Consider the following 15,055-nt stretch of genomic DNA (forward strand, 5'->3'; position numbering starts at 1 on the left):
CGTCTTCCCACCGGAGGCCAGCACCTAGAGAAGCAGAGAAGAGCCGTTCCCCAGTGCCCTGAGTTCCTGATCCAAGGAGGACACCATCCGGCTGTGGACCCATCAAGTGTCCCAAACAGGTCTGCTCCTCTGCGGAACACATGAACGCTGTTGTTGGACAGCACTGAGGTTGGGTGGTTTGTTACACACCCAGAGACAGCTGAACAGACGGAGAAGAGTAGGGTCAAGCTGCCAGCTGGATAAGGGAAGTACTTGGGGGACAAAGGAATTGGCGGGGTTGGTGCAGACCAGGCGAGAAAGGCACAAAGGGGGACAAGGTCCCGGTGAGAGGCCCGGCATGGTCACCCGCCTCAGGCCGCGCTAGATGGGGCGAGGGCCACCAGCTGGGGCCGCTCCTGCTTCCCAGACAGGCGAGATCCCGCAGCGACTACCACCCCTGGGCTGAAGTCGGTGCTTGCCCACCCTCCTCCCGCCTCTCTCGCCCGCCCCCATCCCCACCCTCATTCCCCGCCCCCCAGCTCCCCGGGTCCCTCCCTTCCCTCCTCGTTGTCGGGCTCCAGTCCTTCGGGTCACTGTTCTCAGGAGGCTGCCCCGGCTCCTGGTCGGGCTGTGCCCATCCCCCGCCGCCCTCCACGGTCCCCGAGCCGCGCTCCGTGGCCCAGGTGGACGTGCGCCCCGCACCCCTGCCAGCCCCGCACCCCGCACCCCCGCCCCGCACCCCTGCCAGCCCCGCACCCCGCGCCCCCTGCCCCGCATCCCTGCCCACCCCACACCCCGCGCCCCGCACCCCGCGCCCCGCCTCCCCGCGCCCCTACCCCGCCCGCTCGCCGCCATTGGCTCCCCGCGGCCTGGCTCGGCCCGATTGGCTCCGCGCGCGGCCGGGGCCTGATCCGCGGTGGCAGCTCCGCGGCGTGGATGCTGCTCGGTCCCGCCGCCGCCCCAGGAGCGCGGAGCCGGGAGCGGCCGGGCGGGGGGCACCGCGAGGAGCCGCCCCCGCCGCCCACCCCGGGCCCGCGGCCGAGGGCGGCCTGGGGGGGTCGCGGCCGCACCCGGTGGCCGCACGCGGCGGACAAAGGACCATGCGGGGCCGCGGGCGCTGAGCGCGGCGGGGCGGGCCGGGGATGCGGCGCGGGGCGGGCGGGGGCCGGGGGCTGCAGCGGCGCCGCTGAGCGTGGCCTGGGGCGGGCGCGGCGGCCGCGATGCCGCGGCTCCCGGTGAAGAAGATCCGCAAGCAGATGAAGCTGCTGCTGCTGCTGCTGCTGCTGAGCTGCGCCGCGTGGCTCACCTACGTGCACCTGGGCCTGGTGCGCCAGGGCCGAGCGCTGCGCCAGCGCCTGGGCTACGGGCGAGGTACGGCGCGAGGGGCGCGGGCGGCGGGGGCCCTGGGGCGCGGGCGGAGCCTCCCACCACACAGGGGTCTCGGCTGGGCCCGACCCGCCCGGAGACCCCGCCCGCTGTTCCCCGCTCTGCGATTTGTGAGGAGGGGGCGCGGTTCGGCTCGGCCCAGACGCTCGATGACGTCGGCAGTGACGCGCGACCCTCTCTGGGAGGGTCCCTGACTCTGGGATCTGGCCTGGATCTGGTAGTGAGAGGCTGACGGTGGGCTCCCGGGGAATTCTCCGCCCCAGACCCTGCTGAGCCTTCCAAGAGGCCTTGTCAGGCCTCGCCTCCATCCCCTGCCCGCTTAGCAGGGCCTCAGTTTCCCCGTGTGCTGGGGACCCGGGCCCGGGCTTGGCGAAGTGGCCGGTGCAGCTGGGACGCTTCCCAGCGGGGGCGCCCTCGGTGAACTGTGCCAGTGTTGTGGGGGTCCATGCGTGGGGATGGGGCCCAGCTTGGGAAGCCTGGCGTAAACTCTCCCAACCCACAAACAAAGCAGATCGGGTCACGGTGAGCCAGCCGGGGTAGGGCCTCCTGGAGATGGTGATCTTTGACACACACCTTTTGTGCAAAGAGCATTCCAGACAGGAAGGTGCAGATGAAAGCCTGGGGAGGTGGGGGGAGAAGGAGGGGCAAAATGCCCCCTCCTGAGGAGGAGGGAGGTTAGTGCCATGCCCAGACCAGGAGAGACCCCAGCTGGCTGCCTCTGAGCCTTCTGCAGGGAGCCGGGTGTCCCGAGGAGACAGAACAATGATACTGGCGGGGGACACCTGGGCCACTCCACCTGCCAAAGCTCCTCTGTCTTCTCTTCGTGCGCTGGGAGGCCGGGACCCACACAGGCCAACGGTCTGGGGCTTGTCCCAACCCACATACCTCGCAGCTGCCACACCCTCAGGAGACCCCTGATACTGCTGAATCCCTAAAAGAAGCTCCACCCCAGCTCCTAGCAGACAGGGCAGGATCCACAGGGACCCAATGACACAGAACAAAACCAGCCCCCTCCGCAGGAGCCTCTGTAGTTTTCTGAGCAGCGGAGGGATCTAAGCCCAACCTGGAGCGGGCGGAGGCATAAGAATCCCCTTCCAAGGACCCCTTGAGGCTAAGCGAGCTCCGCCCCAGGGCACCTGTACCACTTGCTACCTTTGAGGCCAGGGCCAGGACAAGAGGAGCTCAACAGCTGCCCAGGGAGATGGGGAGTGAGCAGACTGTTCCGTCGGGGGAGCCTTCCCAGGTCTGCCTGTGGACATCTCTACTGCCTCCCCACAAGCCTGGGCAGGCCAGCTCTGCGCCCCAGCCCTCTCCACTTCCTGGACCTCCCTAAGCTGAGGACCTAGACATCTTCACTGCAGCCCCAGGGGGTTCCACACCCTGGGACCTGGGCATCTGAAGGGATGCTTCACTTCACCCCAGTTCTGCCCCTCCTGGTCCTCCTACCCAGGGACACTCAATCCAGGGCCACCCTCTGCTCCAGGGCCACACCTGGGCTTCAGCATCCATGCCTGTCCCTCAGTCCAGACTTTGAGGGCTCAAATCCTTCAGGAGAGGCAGTGCCGGCTTTCCTGACTACAGTCCCTGGCACTAACCCTGAGTTCTCAGTTCTGGTAAGGGAGGCAGACATGGAACACACCAGCACACAGAGAAAGTGCTGAGGGCACAGGGCAGTCCTGGGGTCTTCCTGGAGGCAGAGCCACTTAACAAGAATGCCTAGATGGGGGTGCATGTGGGTGCCTACACACACCAGCTGGCACACCTGGCTTTCCTCCCTCACACCTGCTGGAGGTTGGGAATAGCCTGCTGGAAGGCTCAGCCTGGGCTGCCCCACCAGAGGTGGAGTGTGGAAGAAGTTGCCTCGCTGTGGGGTGGGGCATCTGGTGGTAGAAGAAGCAGATGAGAAGGAGAGTTTTGGCTTTAGCAAGAGACACCACAGCCTCCTTGCCCTGCTCTGGCCGTGTGGGTCCCTAGCCCAGCTGACCCCAGCAGCAGGCAGAATGGCCTTGGAGACAGCCTGGGCCCGAGACAGGCCTCACGTGCCACCTGCAGATGGTGAGAAGCTGACCAGTGTGACCGACGGCCGGGGGGTCCATGCTGCGCCATCCACACAGAGGGCTGAGGACTCCAGTGAGAGCCGTGAAGAGGAGCAGGCGGTGAGCAGGGCCTTGGGGAGAATGCGTGTGCACAAGACGAGACCCCAAAGCCCCGAAGCCACTTGTGCGTTGGTGTCTTGAGAATCTGTCCCTTCTGGAGGACACAGCAGGGGGGCATGAGACACAGGACATGTGGGTGGGGAGCACGGCATGGCTTGTCAGTGTGAGCTGCAGCACCAGGCATCCTGTCTGGAGCTCTGTCTGGGGGCTGCAGCAGGTGCATGTATGCACCAGCCGGTCAGTATGTGGGGTGGCCGGGCATCTGCTTGGGCGAGAGTGACCAGAGGGTCTGAGTGTATGTGCCGAGGCCATGGGTCAGGGTTTGCGTGGCTGTGGGCTCGCAGACATTTAGGGCTGCGTGGCTACATGTTGGAAGGGGTCTTTGTGAAGGTCTGTCTAGGTGTGTGTGACCTCCTCCCTGCCCTTCCAGCCCTGACCCCGCTGCCTTTTCTCTCCTGCAGCCTGAAGGTCGGGATCTAGATATGTTGTTTCCTGTGGGGGCTGGGAAGCTGCCACTGAACTTCACCCATCAGACACCCCCATGGCGGGAGGAGGTGAGCTGGCTCGGCCTGTAACGGGCTGGGAGGCAGGGCGGGGCTGGGGGGACGGCAGGCCGTGCAGAAGGTAAGACCCCCCCATCCCCAGTACAAGGGGCAGGTGAACCTGCACGTGTTTGAGGACTGGTGTGGGGGCGCCGTGGGCCACCTGAGGAGGAACCTGCACTTCCCGCTGTTCCCTCATGTGAGTGCCAGGGTTGGGGGGTGCAGGGCGGGCAGGGCACGCAGGGGGCTTCGACAGCAACAGTCACTGCCCCCTCAGACTCGCACCACCGTGAAGAAGTTGGCTGTGTCCCCCAAGTGGAAGAACTATGGACTCCGTATTTTTGGTTTCATCCACCCAGCGAGGGACGGTACGGGGGTGAGGGTGCCCTGGGGGAGGGGTGTCGTGAGGCTCCACTCCCCTGAGCCTAGTCTTGTGGACTAGGAGACGTCCAGTTTTCTGTGGCCTCAGACGACAACTCGGAGTTCTGGCTGAGTCTGGACGAGAGCCCCGCTGCTGCTCAGCTTGTGGCCTTCGTGGGCAAGGTACCCCCCACCCCAGCCCTGGTGTCTTCCCAGGCCTCCTGCAGCTCAGTCACCTGTCCCCACCAGCCTCTTGGGAATGAGGACCCAATGGCTTTGGTGTCCCCAGGGAGACAGTGACCCCCCCCCCCCACTGCCCCTGCTCTATCACCCCCCAGACTGGCTCCGAGTGGACAGCGCCTGGAGAATTCACTAAGTTCAGCTCCCAGGTGTCCAAGCCCAGGCGGTGAGTGACTGTGGGGTGCATGTGCATGCACTTGTGTATTCGTGGGAGGGGGCTACGTGCTGTTTCCTTACCCTGTGCACACTTGCACACACTCTGCACAAGCACCCGCCCAGCCCAGCTGCCATCCTCCTGAGGGCCAGCCCTGAGGGGTGTGGACACCACCTGCCCCCTTCCCTGGCTCCACTGCGCATGGCGGGGCCCAACCCTTGCTCCTCGTGTCCCCAGGCTCATGGCCTCCCGGAGGTACTATTTTGAGTTGCTGCACAAGCAGGACGACCGCGGCTCGGACCACGTGGAAGTGGGTGTGAGTGCCCCCCGCCCCCGGGGGGTTTCTGGAGACTCCACTTCCACTGCCTCCCTTCAGGACAACTGCAGTGGGGTCCCCGTCCCAAAGCTGACAAAGCAGTTGGTCAGGGCCATGAGCCTGAGGTCAGGAGGGTCTGCTCTGCCCTCCTGCGGGGCTCGGTGAGGCTTCACTAGGAGTCGCCTTTGAGTAGAGTCTTGAGAGAATGGAGACATTCAGTAGGGAGATATGGGGGGCAGATAATTTGGGGTGGGGCGTATGGTGGGTGAATTCTAGACCACGACTGCAGCGAAGGAACAGACCCAGCAGAGGAAGCGGGTCTTCGAGACTAGGAAGGGTCTGGTGGCCAGATCAGGCGGAGCCTGAGCACCACTCTGGACAGATAGGGCTTTGTCCTGAGAATGAGGCCATGGGATTTGCATTCCAGGAAAAAACCCCTGGCCACAGAGTGGAGAGAGCCTGGGGGAAGGGTTTTACTGTGGCCTTTGGTCCTTGAACCTAGGGAGGTGGCTGTGGGGATGGATGGGGGAAGCGGAAAGGGGTTACACAGCAAGGCAGAGGGCCTGGAGCCTGGTGGGTGTTGCGGGCTGCTCCATGGTGCCTGTGTCTGGTGTGTGGAGGCTGCGTTTCACCCCAGCTCAGCTGGGCAGAGGGCCCAGGCTGGAGACAGGGGTTTGAAGTGGTCTGTGGAGGCCCCAGGATGAGGTGGGAACAGAAGGGCCTGAGACAACCCCTGGAACCCCAACTTGGTGCTGGGGGTAGAGTGGAGGGGCATCCAGCCTGGCCCTTAGGGGGCCAGCAGTGACCTCACTGGGAATGGGCAGGGTTGGAAGTCATAACCTGAGGCGGGCCTCAGGGAGGGAGGGAGGAGGGGAGGGGGCCCTCAGGGAGGGAGGGAGGGAGGGAAGGACGAAAGGAGGGGGGCCTCAGGGAGGGAGGGAGGAAGGGAGGGAGTAGGAAAGATGAGGAAGAGAGCATGGGGAGGTCTGGCCCTGCTCCTAGGGCCCCTCAGCTTTCTGGGCTTCCTTCGCCAGCTTCCCTGCTGCCCCTTCTTGGAACTCCCGGACCCCTCTACCATCTCCCCTCCTGCATCCTTTCAGGGATTGGTCCTCCTAGTGCCCCCCACCCTGAGCCAGGGTAGACCCTTTCTTCCCTGGACGCAGCCATGGCCCTGCCCCTGACACCCACCCTCTCTGCCCCGCAGTGGCGAGCTTTCCTGCCCGGCCTGAAGTTCGAGGTCATCAGCTCTGCTCACATCTCCCTGTACACAGGTGCGCGGGCGCCTCTGGGGATGTGGGGCTCCTTGGGATGGGCTCTGGGTGTGAGCGGGAAGAATGGAGGAGTCTGAGCACTCCCTGGAACCCCTCTTCCCCCAGATGAGTCAGCCCTGAAGATGGACCACGTGGCCCACGTCCCCCAGTCTCCAGCCAGCCACGTGGGGGGGCGTCTGCCGCAGGAGGACACCAGCGCAGACATGCTGCGGCCAGATCCCAGGGATACCTTTTTCCTCAGTGAGAGGGGGCCCGCGCGGGGGCGAGGGCGGGGGTGCCTGCCCCAGCCGCCCTATGACCGCCCCTCCTGCAGCTCCGCGCATGGAATCCTCGAGCCTGGAGAACGTGCTGGAGCCCTGTGCCTACGCCCCCACCTACGTGGTCAAGGACTTCCCCATCGCCAGATACCAGGGACTGCAATTTGTGAGTGCGGCTGTTACCCTGTCTCCCGTCGGGGACTCCGCGGAGCCTTCTCCAGCCCCTTGGGAGGCCACCCCGGGAGGTCCCCGCCCTGAGCCCTGAGCCCGCCTACTCCCCGCCCCCCAGGTGTACCTGTCCTTCGTTTATCCCAACGACTACACCCGCCTCACCCACATGGAGACGGACAACAAGTGCTTCTACCGCGAGTCTCCGCTGTACCTGGAGAGGTGGGCTCGCAGCCCGGCTGGAAAATGCGGGGCGGGGCGGGCAGGGCGGGACTTGGCTCTGATGCTTCCGCTCCGCCCCAGGTTTGGGTTCTATAAGTACATGAAGATGGACAAGGAGGAGGGGGACGAGGATGAAGAAGAGGAGGTGCAGCGCCGAGCCTTCCTCTTCCTCAACCCGGACGGTGAGTGTCCGCAGCGCCCCCAGCCCTTACCCACCTGCGCAGGGAGCTTCTGACCCGCGTTTCCCGCAGACTTCCTGGACGACGAGGACGAGGGGGAGCTGCTCGACAGCCTGGAGCCCACAGAGGCGGCTCCGTCCAGGAGCAGCCCCCCGTCCCCCGCCCCAGCGGCCCACGCGGAGCCCGGAGCCACCCCTGCTCCGCCAACCCCTCCCCGCCCCCGGGACGAGGGGACCCCCAGGCACTCCCGGGCCCTGAGCTGGGCCTCCCGGGCCGCCCGCCCCTTGCCGCTCTTCTTGGGCCGAGCTCCGCCCCCGCGCCCTGCAGCGGAGCAGCAGCCCCCAAAGGTGTACGTGACCAGGGTGCGGCCCGGACAGCGGGCATCCCCCCGGGCCCCAGCGCCGCGCACGCCCTGGCCGCCCTTTCCCGGCGTCTTCCTGCACCCCAGGCCTCTGCCCAGAGTGCAGCTGCGGGCGCCCCCACGCCCACCCCGGCCCCAGGGCCGCAGGACCGGCGGCCCCCAGGCCACACAGCCGAAGCCCCCAGCCAGGGCGCAGACCACCCAAGGGGGCCAGGAGGGCCAGGCGCGCACGCTGGGACCTGCGGTGCCCACAGTGGACTCAAACTTGTCCTCCGAAGCGCGGCCCGTGACCTCCTTCCTGAGCTTGTCCCAGGTGTCCGGGCCGCAGCTGCCCGGGGAGGGCGAAGAGGAGGAGGAAGGGGAGGACGATGGGGCCCCGGGCGACGAGGCTGCGTCCGAGGACAGCGAGGAGGCCGCGGGCCCGGCGCTCGGACGCTGGCGTGAGGACGCCATCGACTGGCAGCGCACGTTCAGCGTGGGCGCCGTGGACTTCGAGCTGCTGCGCTCGGACTGGAACGACCTGCGGTGCAACGTTTCGGGGAACCTTCAGCTGCCGGAGGCGGAGGCCGTGGACGTGGCGGCTCAGTACATGGAGCGGCTCAACGCGCGCCACGGCGGGTATGGGGCCGGCTCAACGCGCGCCAGGGCGATTGTGGGGACGGGGACAGCCGGGGAGAGGAGGTCCTGGCCTTGGTGGGCTCCTCAGACCTCCCCCAGGGCTCAGTGGTGTACCGGCCTGGGCTGAGGCACCGCCCCCCACCCCAGGGAAGCCCCAGCTTCTCCCCTTCCTTCCCCCTGTCCTGACTGCCCAGGGCACTTGTCCAGCCTCAGGGACCTCCCTGGAGCCCCACCCAGGGCTGGCGCCCCATCCTTGCACCTGCGAACCCCACTTCTGTCATCCTGGACCTGGGCCCAGGGATGAGTCCAGGCTACATAGGTCAGCGTCAGTCCCATCCAGTTGCTGGAGAGACAGCCCTATTCAGGAGCCAGGCTGAGACACTTAGGGCAAAGCTCAGGACCCCTGGACCCCTCCTCCTCTCCCCTCGCAGTGCCCCTGGGTGTTCCCAGGTGCTGAGGGCCTGACTGCAGAGGAGGGTGCAGGGCTTCTGCCCCATTGGCCCCTCTGGTCTCCCCGAGGCCCCAGGAATCTAGTGCTGTCTGCCCTCCCTGCAGGCTGGTGGGCGGGAGTGGGGAGTCTAATTTGGCCTCCAGGAGGCCTGTGGAGTCCTAAGAAGAGGCAGCATCTGTTGTGCCCAGCCTTGAAGTCGAGTTAGGAGCTGCGCAATGATGACAGGCAGGGGCAGAGTCAGAGGATGGAGGCAGAGCTGGGACTGTTTCTCCTGTGCCTGATAGAAGGTTGTGAGCAGGGCAGGAATTCCACCGGTTTGGGTACAGACAGGTGTGCCGCTGCCTGGAAGGGAAGGGATGGTGGTGGTGGTGACTGACAGCCTGGAGCCCTGGGGGCTGGGTGCTGGATTCAAGGTGGCTCAGAGGGCACGCCTGCCCCTGGCTCTAAGCTTCCTGAGAGCAGCTCGTCATGCCACGGGGGTCTCATGGGATGGTCATTGTTGTGGTCCCACCTTTGCCCACTTGGGTGTGGCTCAAGGAGCAACAGTGTAGAGAGACCAAGAGCATTTGGGGCAGGAGGTCCCTGACACTCAGGGCTTTGGGGTGGGGAAGGACAGGAGTTGGAGGGAGGCCTCGGACCCCTCCGCACCCAGGTGGGCATCCCCCGGTGAAGGGCACAGACTGCCAAGGGAGGATGTGAGGCCGACTGAAGAGAAAGTGTCATCTAGGGCAGGGTCCTATTTTCTCCAGATGAGAAGAGCAGAGTGGAGGGAAACTGAGGTTCTCGGCTGGGCAGAATGAGGAGGAAGGGGCGGGGAACAGGCTCCCAGCATTGAAGCCTCCTCCACTTGGGGATTGGGACAGGCCCAGAGCTGCTGCCTGGGGGAAAGGGGTTCTGTGAAGGCACAGGGGGCGGGGTGGGGGCTTCTCAGAAGAGGTGACCGAGGGCCTGGAAGAGGAGTGGCTGGGAGGGCTGGGGCAAACATCCCAGGCAGGGGACTCCTCAGGACAAAGGAGAGGAGACGGTGGCTGTGCCTGAGGAGGAGTCTGCTACCCCAGTAGGAGGGGAAGATTGAAGGCCACAAATTCGAAACTGCCTAACGTCCTAAAATGCCACAGAAGCTGTTTGAACCTTGTCCCATGGGCGGTGGCTAACTCCTGAAGGTTTCTGAGCAAGGGGGTAACAGGACAGCCGGACATGTCATAAATGTCACCTGGGACGTGCATGGTGGCCAGGAGGCCCGCGAGGGGGTGAGGATGGGCCTGGGCTCGCTGGTGTGCCCCTAGTCCTGCCCCGACCCTGGAGCGGGTGGCTGGAAGGTGGACCTACCTGCTGGGCCCTCCTGGAAGGGCAGGAGCTCTGCCGCGGAGCCCGCAGCCTCCCGCAACTCCAAGTCAGCTGAGTTTCTGTAGCCAGGGCTGCCCAGGGTTGCGGGTGGGGTGCAGGCTGGAAGCCTTCCTACCGGCTGACCACCCAGCTTTGCAGGCGCTTCGCGCTTCTGCGCATCGTGAACGTGGAGAAGCGCCGGGACTCGGCGCGAGGGAGTCGCTTCCTGCTGGAGCTGGAGCTGCAGGAGCGCGGGGGAGGCCGCCTGCGACTCTCCGAGTACGTCTTCCTGCGGCTGCCAGGAGCCCACGTGGGGGATGCAGACAGAGAAAGTCCCGAGCCCGCTCCCGCGGCCTCTGTGCGCCCCGATGGCCGCCCCGAGCTCTGCCGGCCACTGCGCCTGGCCTGGCGCCAGGATGTGATGGTTCACTTCATTGTGCCAGGTGCGCAGGGCGGGCTCGGGGTCTCCGGGAGACCTCGTGGGAGGAACGTGGACCCTAATGACTAGGAAAGGGTGTGGGTATCCGGGATGAGGTTCTTCGGAGCTGGGAGGCCCCAGCAGAGAGTCAGGGTCGGCTCAGCCCCCCATTTCTCCTCCAGTGAAAAACCAGGCGCGGTGGGTGGCGCAGTTCCTGGCGGACATGGCTGCGCTGCACGCGCGCACCGGGGACTCGCGTTTCAGCGTCGTCCTGGTGGATTTCGAGAGCGAGGATATGGACGTGGAGCGGGCCCTGCGCACCGCGCGCCTGCCCCGGTAACGGCCCCTACTTCCACTTGGGCGGACCCAGCGCACCTTTCCTCCCCGGGAGGTGGGTTTTCCTGACCCCACCCCCAGAGATCGCGCCTGTGACTCCTTCTCCCCAGGTACCAGTACCTGAGACGAACCGGGAACTTCGAGCGCTCCGCCGGGCTGCAGGCGGGAGTGGACGCGGTGGAGGTCCGAGGGCCAGATGGGGGTCGGGGAGCAAAACGGGGCGTATCCGGGGAGGAGCGGAGGGCGGGGCTCAGACCTCCCGCACCCCCCAGGACGCCAGCAGCATCGTGTTCCTCTGCGACCTGCACATCCACTTCCCACCCAACATCCTGGACGGCATCCGCAAGCACTGCGTGGAGGGCAGGCTGGCCTTCGCGCCCGTGGTCATGCGTCTGAGCTGCGGGAGCTCGCCCCGGGACCCCCACGGTGAGGCCCCAAGCGCCCCACCCTGTGATGGCAAGGTTCCCACCAACCACCACGGTAATGTCCAGGAACCCGGGGCCTCTCAATCCCCAGGGGAGGCCTGGGAGTCCATCAGTGCTCCCCGTAGAGCTCAGAGCCCCAGTCTCCTGGCACCAGCATACCCAGGGCCATGCGGGGCCCCCGGGGACCTCCTGCAGTATCCTGCGTTTATGCACCGCAGCTCCAGGGTCATTACCGGGCACCTCCAGAAGCCCCATGGTGATGGGACCCTGCCCCTGAGGCCCTCCCAAGGTCTCCTAGCGGCCCTTTGCGGGGGAGGCCTTGCAAGACCTGGTCTGAAGGGCAGCACTCCTCACCCTCCCGCCCCAGGTTACTGGGAGGTGAATGGCTTTGGCCTTTTTGGGATCTACAAGTCGGACTTTGACCGGGTCGGAGGCATGAACACGGAAGAGTTCCGAGACCAGTGGGGGGGTGAAGACTGGGAGCTCCTGGACAGGTGACCGCCTCCCACTCCCCTGACCCCTGCGTCCTCCTCCTCGGAATGAGGAAAATGGCGCCCACATGCTGAGAGAACTCTACCCTTCCCTATCTTCCCAGTATCCTGTAGGCCCGGAGAGACCCCCTCCACCCACATCACTCCTGAGACCCTGTCCCACCCCCAGGGTCCTGCAAGCTCAGGGACATCCCTGAACCAGTTCTGCCCCCTGATCCTATAGGCCTTGGGTGGCCCTGAGTCCCCAGCCTCCCACTAGGGCCCTGGAGGTGCGAGGCAGCCCTGACACCCCCAGTCCCTGGACCAGGGTCCTGATCACCTCTCTCTGCCCAGGCCCTGGGGTCCCGACCTCCTCTCTCTCTGCCCCCGGCCCCGGGGTCCCGACCTCCTCTCTCTCTGCCCCCGGCCCTGGGGTCCCGACCTCCTCTCTCTCTGCCCCCGGCCCCGGGGTCCCGACCTCCTCTCTCTCTGCCCCCGGCCCTGGGGTCCCGACCTCCTCTCTCTCTGCCCCCGGCCCCGGGGTCCCGACCTCCTCTCTCTCTGCCCCCGGTCCCGGGTCCTGATCACCTCTCTGCCCCCAGCCCTGGGGTCCCGACCTCCTCTCTCTCTGCCCCCGGCCCTGGGGTCCCGACCTCCTCTCTCTCTGCCCCCGGCCCTGGGGTCCCGACCTCCTCTCTCTCTGCCCCTGGCCCCGGGGTCCCAACCTCCTCTCTGCCCCCTGCCCCGGGTCCTGACCACCTCTCTCTCTTTCCCTTGCCCCGAGTCCTGATCACCTCGCCTCTCTCTGCCCCCAGGGTCCTGCAGGCAGGGCTGGAGGTGGAACGACTCCGGCTGCGGAACTTCTACCACCACTACCACTCCAAGAGGGGCATGTGGAGCGTCCGCAGCAGGAAGGGCTCTCACATGGGGGCGTCCTGAGGACGCAGCCCCTCCCAGCCCCGGTGGGAGTCCGGAGGCAGCTGCTGGGGGCTGGGCTTTGAGCTTGGTCCCGAGGGACCTGGCAGGGCTGGTCAGAGGGGCATAGCCACCACCTGTGCCTGTCCCTCTCTGGCCCACTGGGTCCCGGCGTCGTGCCCCTCCCTGGAGAGGCAGCCTTCACAGCGGGTCAGGGCCTGGCCTTGGTCCCCACTCTGCGATGATTTCTGTGAAATTTTGCTGTAGCGATGACATTGTTTTCAGGATTTCCAAGAGTTCTGTCTGTTCTGTTTTTTATTCAGAATGAAATGAAATATTTTTTTTAGTTCTGACTTGTTCTCTGTGCCTGTTCTCTTGAGAGGTGGAGTCCTCACCACTGGGGGACCCTGAGCACGACCTCCTGACTTCCAGCTGCAGCCCTTCCAGACCCAAGCTTCTCCCACCCCCAAGACCACTTCCCCCTTCCTACTTGTGAGGTTCGGTGCCCAGCCCTGTGGGGAGGGGGCTTCCGACTTCTTCCTCCTGCCCTGTGTCTATGGGGTCTGTGCCCACTGATAACAGACATAGATAGCACAGGGCCCTCCCACACTGGGGCGAGGAACGAGCAGTCACCGCGCCACAGTGCCCCCATTCTGCAAACAGAATCGGGTGTCAGTCCCACCCCAGCCTCCTCTAGGGTGGAGGAGTTGTCTGCACCCAGGTGGGGCATGTCTTGTGCTGGGGCTGGGGGTGATCAGGCAAAACTTGGGGTTGCCAGAAACAGAAACCCAACTCAAGCCAGTGAAGCCATAATCAGGGGGCCTGTATGACTTTGGTACCTCCAAGGTCAGGGTCAGCAGGGCACCAGAGAAGGACTGACTCAGAGGCTGGTCGAAGCCCACTCCTGCCTTGTCTCCTCTCTGCCCGTGGGTCCAGCTCGGTCCTGGCCTGGGCTGGGTCACAGGAGGGAGGCTATACTCTGCCAGGCACCGAGTGACTGTGTAAGTTCCTTATGGCTGCTGTAGCGAATTGGCACAAGTGTAGTGGCTTAAAAACATTTATTATCTTACAGTTCTGGAGATAAAAAGTCCTAAAATTAAGCCTGGCACAGTGGCTCACGCCTGTGATCCCAGCACTTTGGGAGGCTGAAGTGGCCGGATCCCCAGACACAGTGGTGTGTACCTGTCGTCCCAGGTACTTGGAAGGTTGAGGCAGGAGGATCACCTGAGCCTGGGAGGTCAGGGCTGTGATGAGCTGTGATTGCATCACTGCACTCCAGTCTGGGTAACAGGGCAAGGCCCTGTCTCGGGAAAAAAAAAAAAAAAAAAAAAGGCCAAAATTAAGGTGTCAGCAGGGCTGGTTCCTTCTGGAGACTTAGGTGTGAGTCTGTGTCCATGCCTTCTCCAGCTTCTCCAGGCCACCTGGATTTCAGCAGCTCGGCCTCTTCCTCTCTCTCACTTCCTCTCTCTCCCTCTCTCTCATCTCCTCCTGTGACTCTGACCCTGCTGCCTTCCCTTATAAGGCTCCCTGTGACTACACTGGGCCCTCCCAGCAAACCCACAGTAACCATCACATCCCTCACTGGGTCACATCTGCAAAGCCCTTTGCCATGAAGGTAACAGTCACAGGTTCTGGGACTAGGCAGGCACATCTTGAGCGGGCACTCTTCTTTCGACTGCCTCGTTCACACTGGGTGGAATGGCTCATAGGCCCAGCAGCCAGAATTGTCCTCTGAAGATGTGTCCTGAGGTCACCGCTCACCATGCACACAGGGCAGCTGGGAGGTGGAGCCGAAGGAGGAACCAGGTGGACCAGCCATTGACCAGAGCGGCATCCAGTCACCTGGTGTGGGTTTCACAGGCCCTGCTGGTCCACAGGGGAGAAGTGCCCGCAGGGCAGGGGACATGGCTGGTCACACACGCCCGGAAGCCATGCGATGACCAGCTGTCCTGCCCACTGATCCCTGTGTATCTAGTTCAGATGGAATTGTCCCCACTCACAGATGTTTCGCAGCAAGAGAAGAACTAGCCTTGGATTTAATGATCCATGCTACCCCAAGAAAATGAGAAAAGGAGAGAAGAAGCGTAAACCACAGGCGGGAGAAGCCCGCACATCAGAAAGAGAATTAACCTTGGAAAACAAGTCAAAATTCCTTGTAATCTGAACGATTCACACCATTGTTTAATCCACTTGGCAATGATTCATTGCACACTCACTACACGTCACGCACTGAGGAAAAGGCAGGGAACGGAACAAAAACCACTGCCCCCAAGGATCTTGCATTCTAACACAGGGGGGCGGGGCACGACACCACCATCAGTAAAACACCTGGTACACCGGCTGGCAGCAAGGGCAGCGGAGGGAAAGGAAGCCCGGGAAGGCACCAGCCCATGTGAGTGTGTCTGAGCAGGGTGCTCAGAAAGACCAGGTCTGAGAAGGTGAAGGTGGCCGAGGACACAGGCAGGGGAGGGCAGGGTTCAGCGGCGGCCTTTGAAGAAATTTCTT

General features: G+C 64.4%; 1 protein-coding gene across 2 annotated transcripts; it reads left to right on the plus strand.

Annotated features, from left to right (window-relative positions):
- Window positions 1-833: 833 nt before the first annotated feature.
- Window positions 834-12,903, plus strand: B4GALNT4 (beta-1,4-N-acetyl-galactosaminyltransferase 4). Of its 2 annotated transcripts, XM_033205218.1 has the most exons (20): window positions 834-1,350; window positions 3,418-3,521; window positions 3,983-4,075; window positions 4,167-4,262; window positions 4,341-4,431; window positions 4,506-4,606; window positions 4,762-4,829; window positions 5,055-5,133; window positions 6,338-6,404; window positions 6,510-6,644; window positions 6,718-6,827; window positions 6,951-7,051; window positions 7,133-7,233; window positions 7,303-8,209; window positions 10,146-10,429; window positions 10,587-10,740; window positions 10,851-10,923; window positions 11,013-11,166; window positions 11,533-11,659; window positions 12,451-12,903. In XM_033205218.1, the coding sequence occupies exons 1-20, from the start codon at window positions 1,200-1,202 to the stop codon at window positions 12,572-12,574; spliced, it is 3,120 nt and encodes a 1,039-aa protein (XP_033061109.1). In that variant the 5' UTR covers window positions 834-1,199; the 3' UTR covers window positions 12,575-12,903. The 2 variants fall into 2 exon arrangements, with proteins under 2 accessions (XP_033061109.1, XP_033061110.1); XM_033205219.1 differs by lacking the exon at window positions 4,167-4,262.
- The last annotated feature ends 2,152 nt before the right edge of the window (window positions 12,904-15,055 follow it).

Source organism: Trachypithecus francoisi, unplaced genomic scaffold (genome assembly GCF_009764315.1).
Source record: "Trachypithecus francoisi isolate TF-2019V2 unplaced genomic scaffold, Tfra_2.0 Lachesis_group8, whole genome shotgun sequence".
Lineage (NCBI taxonomy): Eukaryota > Metazoa > Chordata > Mammalia > Primates > Cercopithecidae > Trachypithecus > Trachypithecus francoisi.

Bases quoted from the DNA above. Each gene is read 5' to 3' on its own strand.
- B4GALNT4 (XM_033205218.1), top strand. From the start codon at position 1,200: ATGCCGCGGCTCCCGGTGAAGAAGATCCGCAAGCAGATGAAGCTGCTG. The intron at 4,263-4,340 runs GTGAGTGCCAGG...CTGCCCCCTCAG, and splicing joins ACTTCCCGCTGTTCCCTCAT to ACTCGCACCACCGTGAAGAA. The intron at 4,830-5,054 runs GTGAGTGACTGT...TCGTGTCCCCAG, and splicing joins CAGGTGTCCAAGCCCAGGCG to GCTCATGGCCTCCCGGAGGT.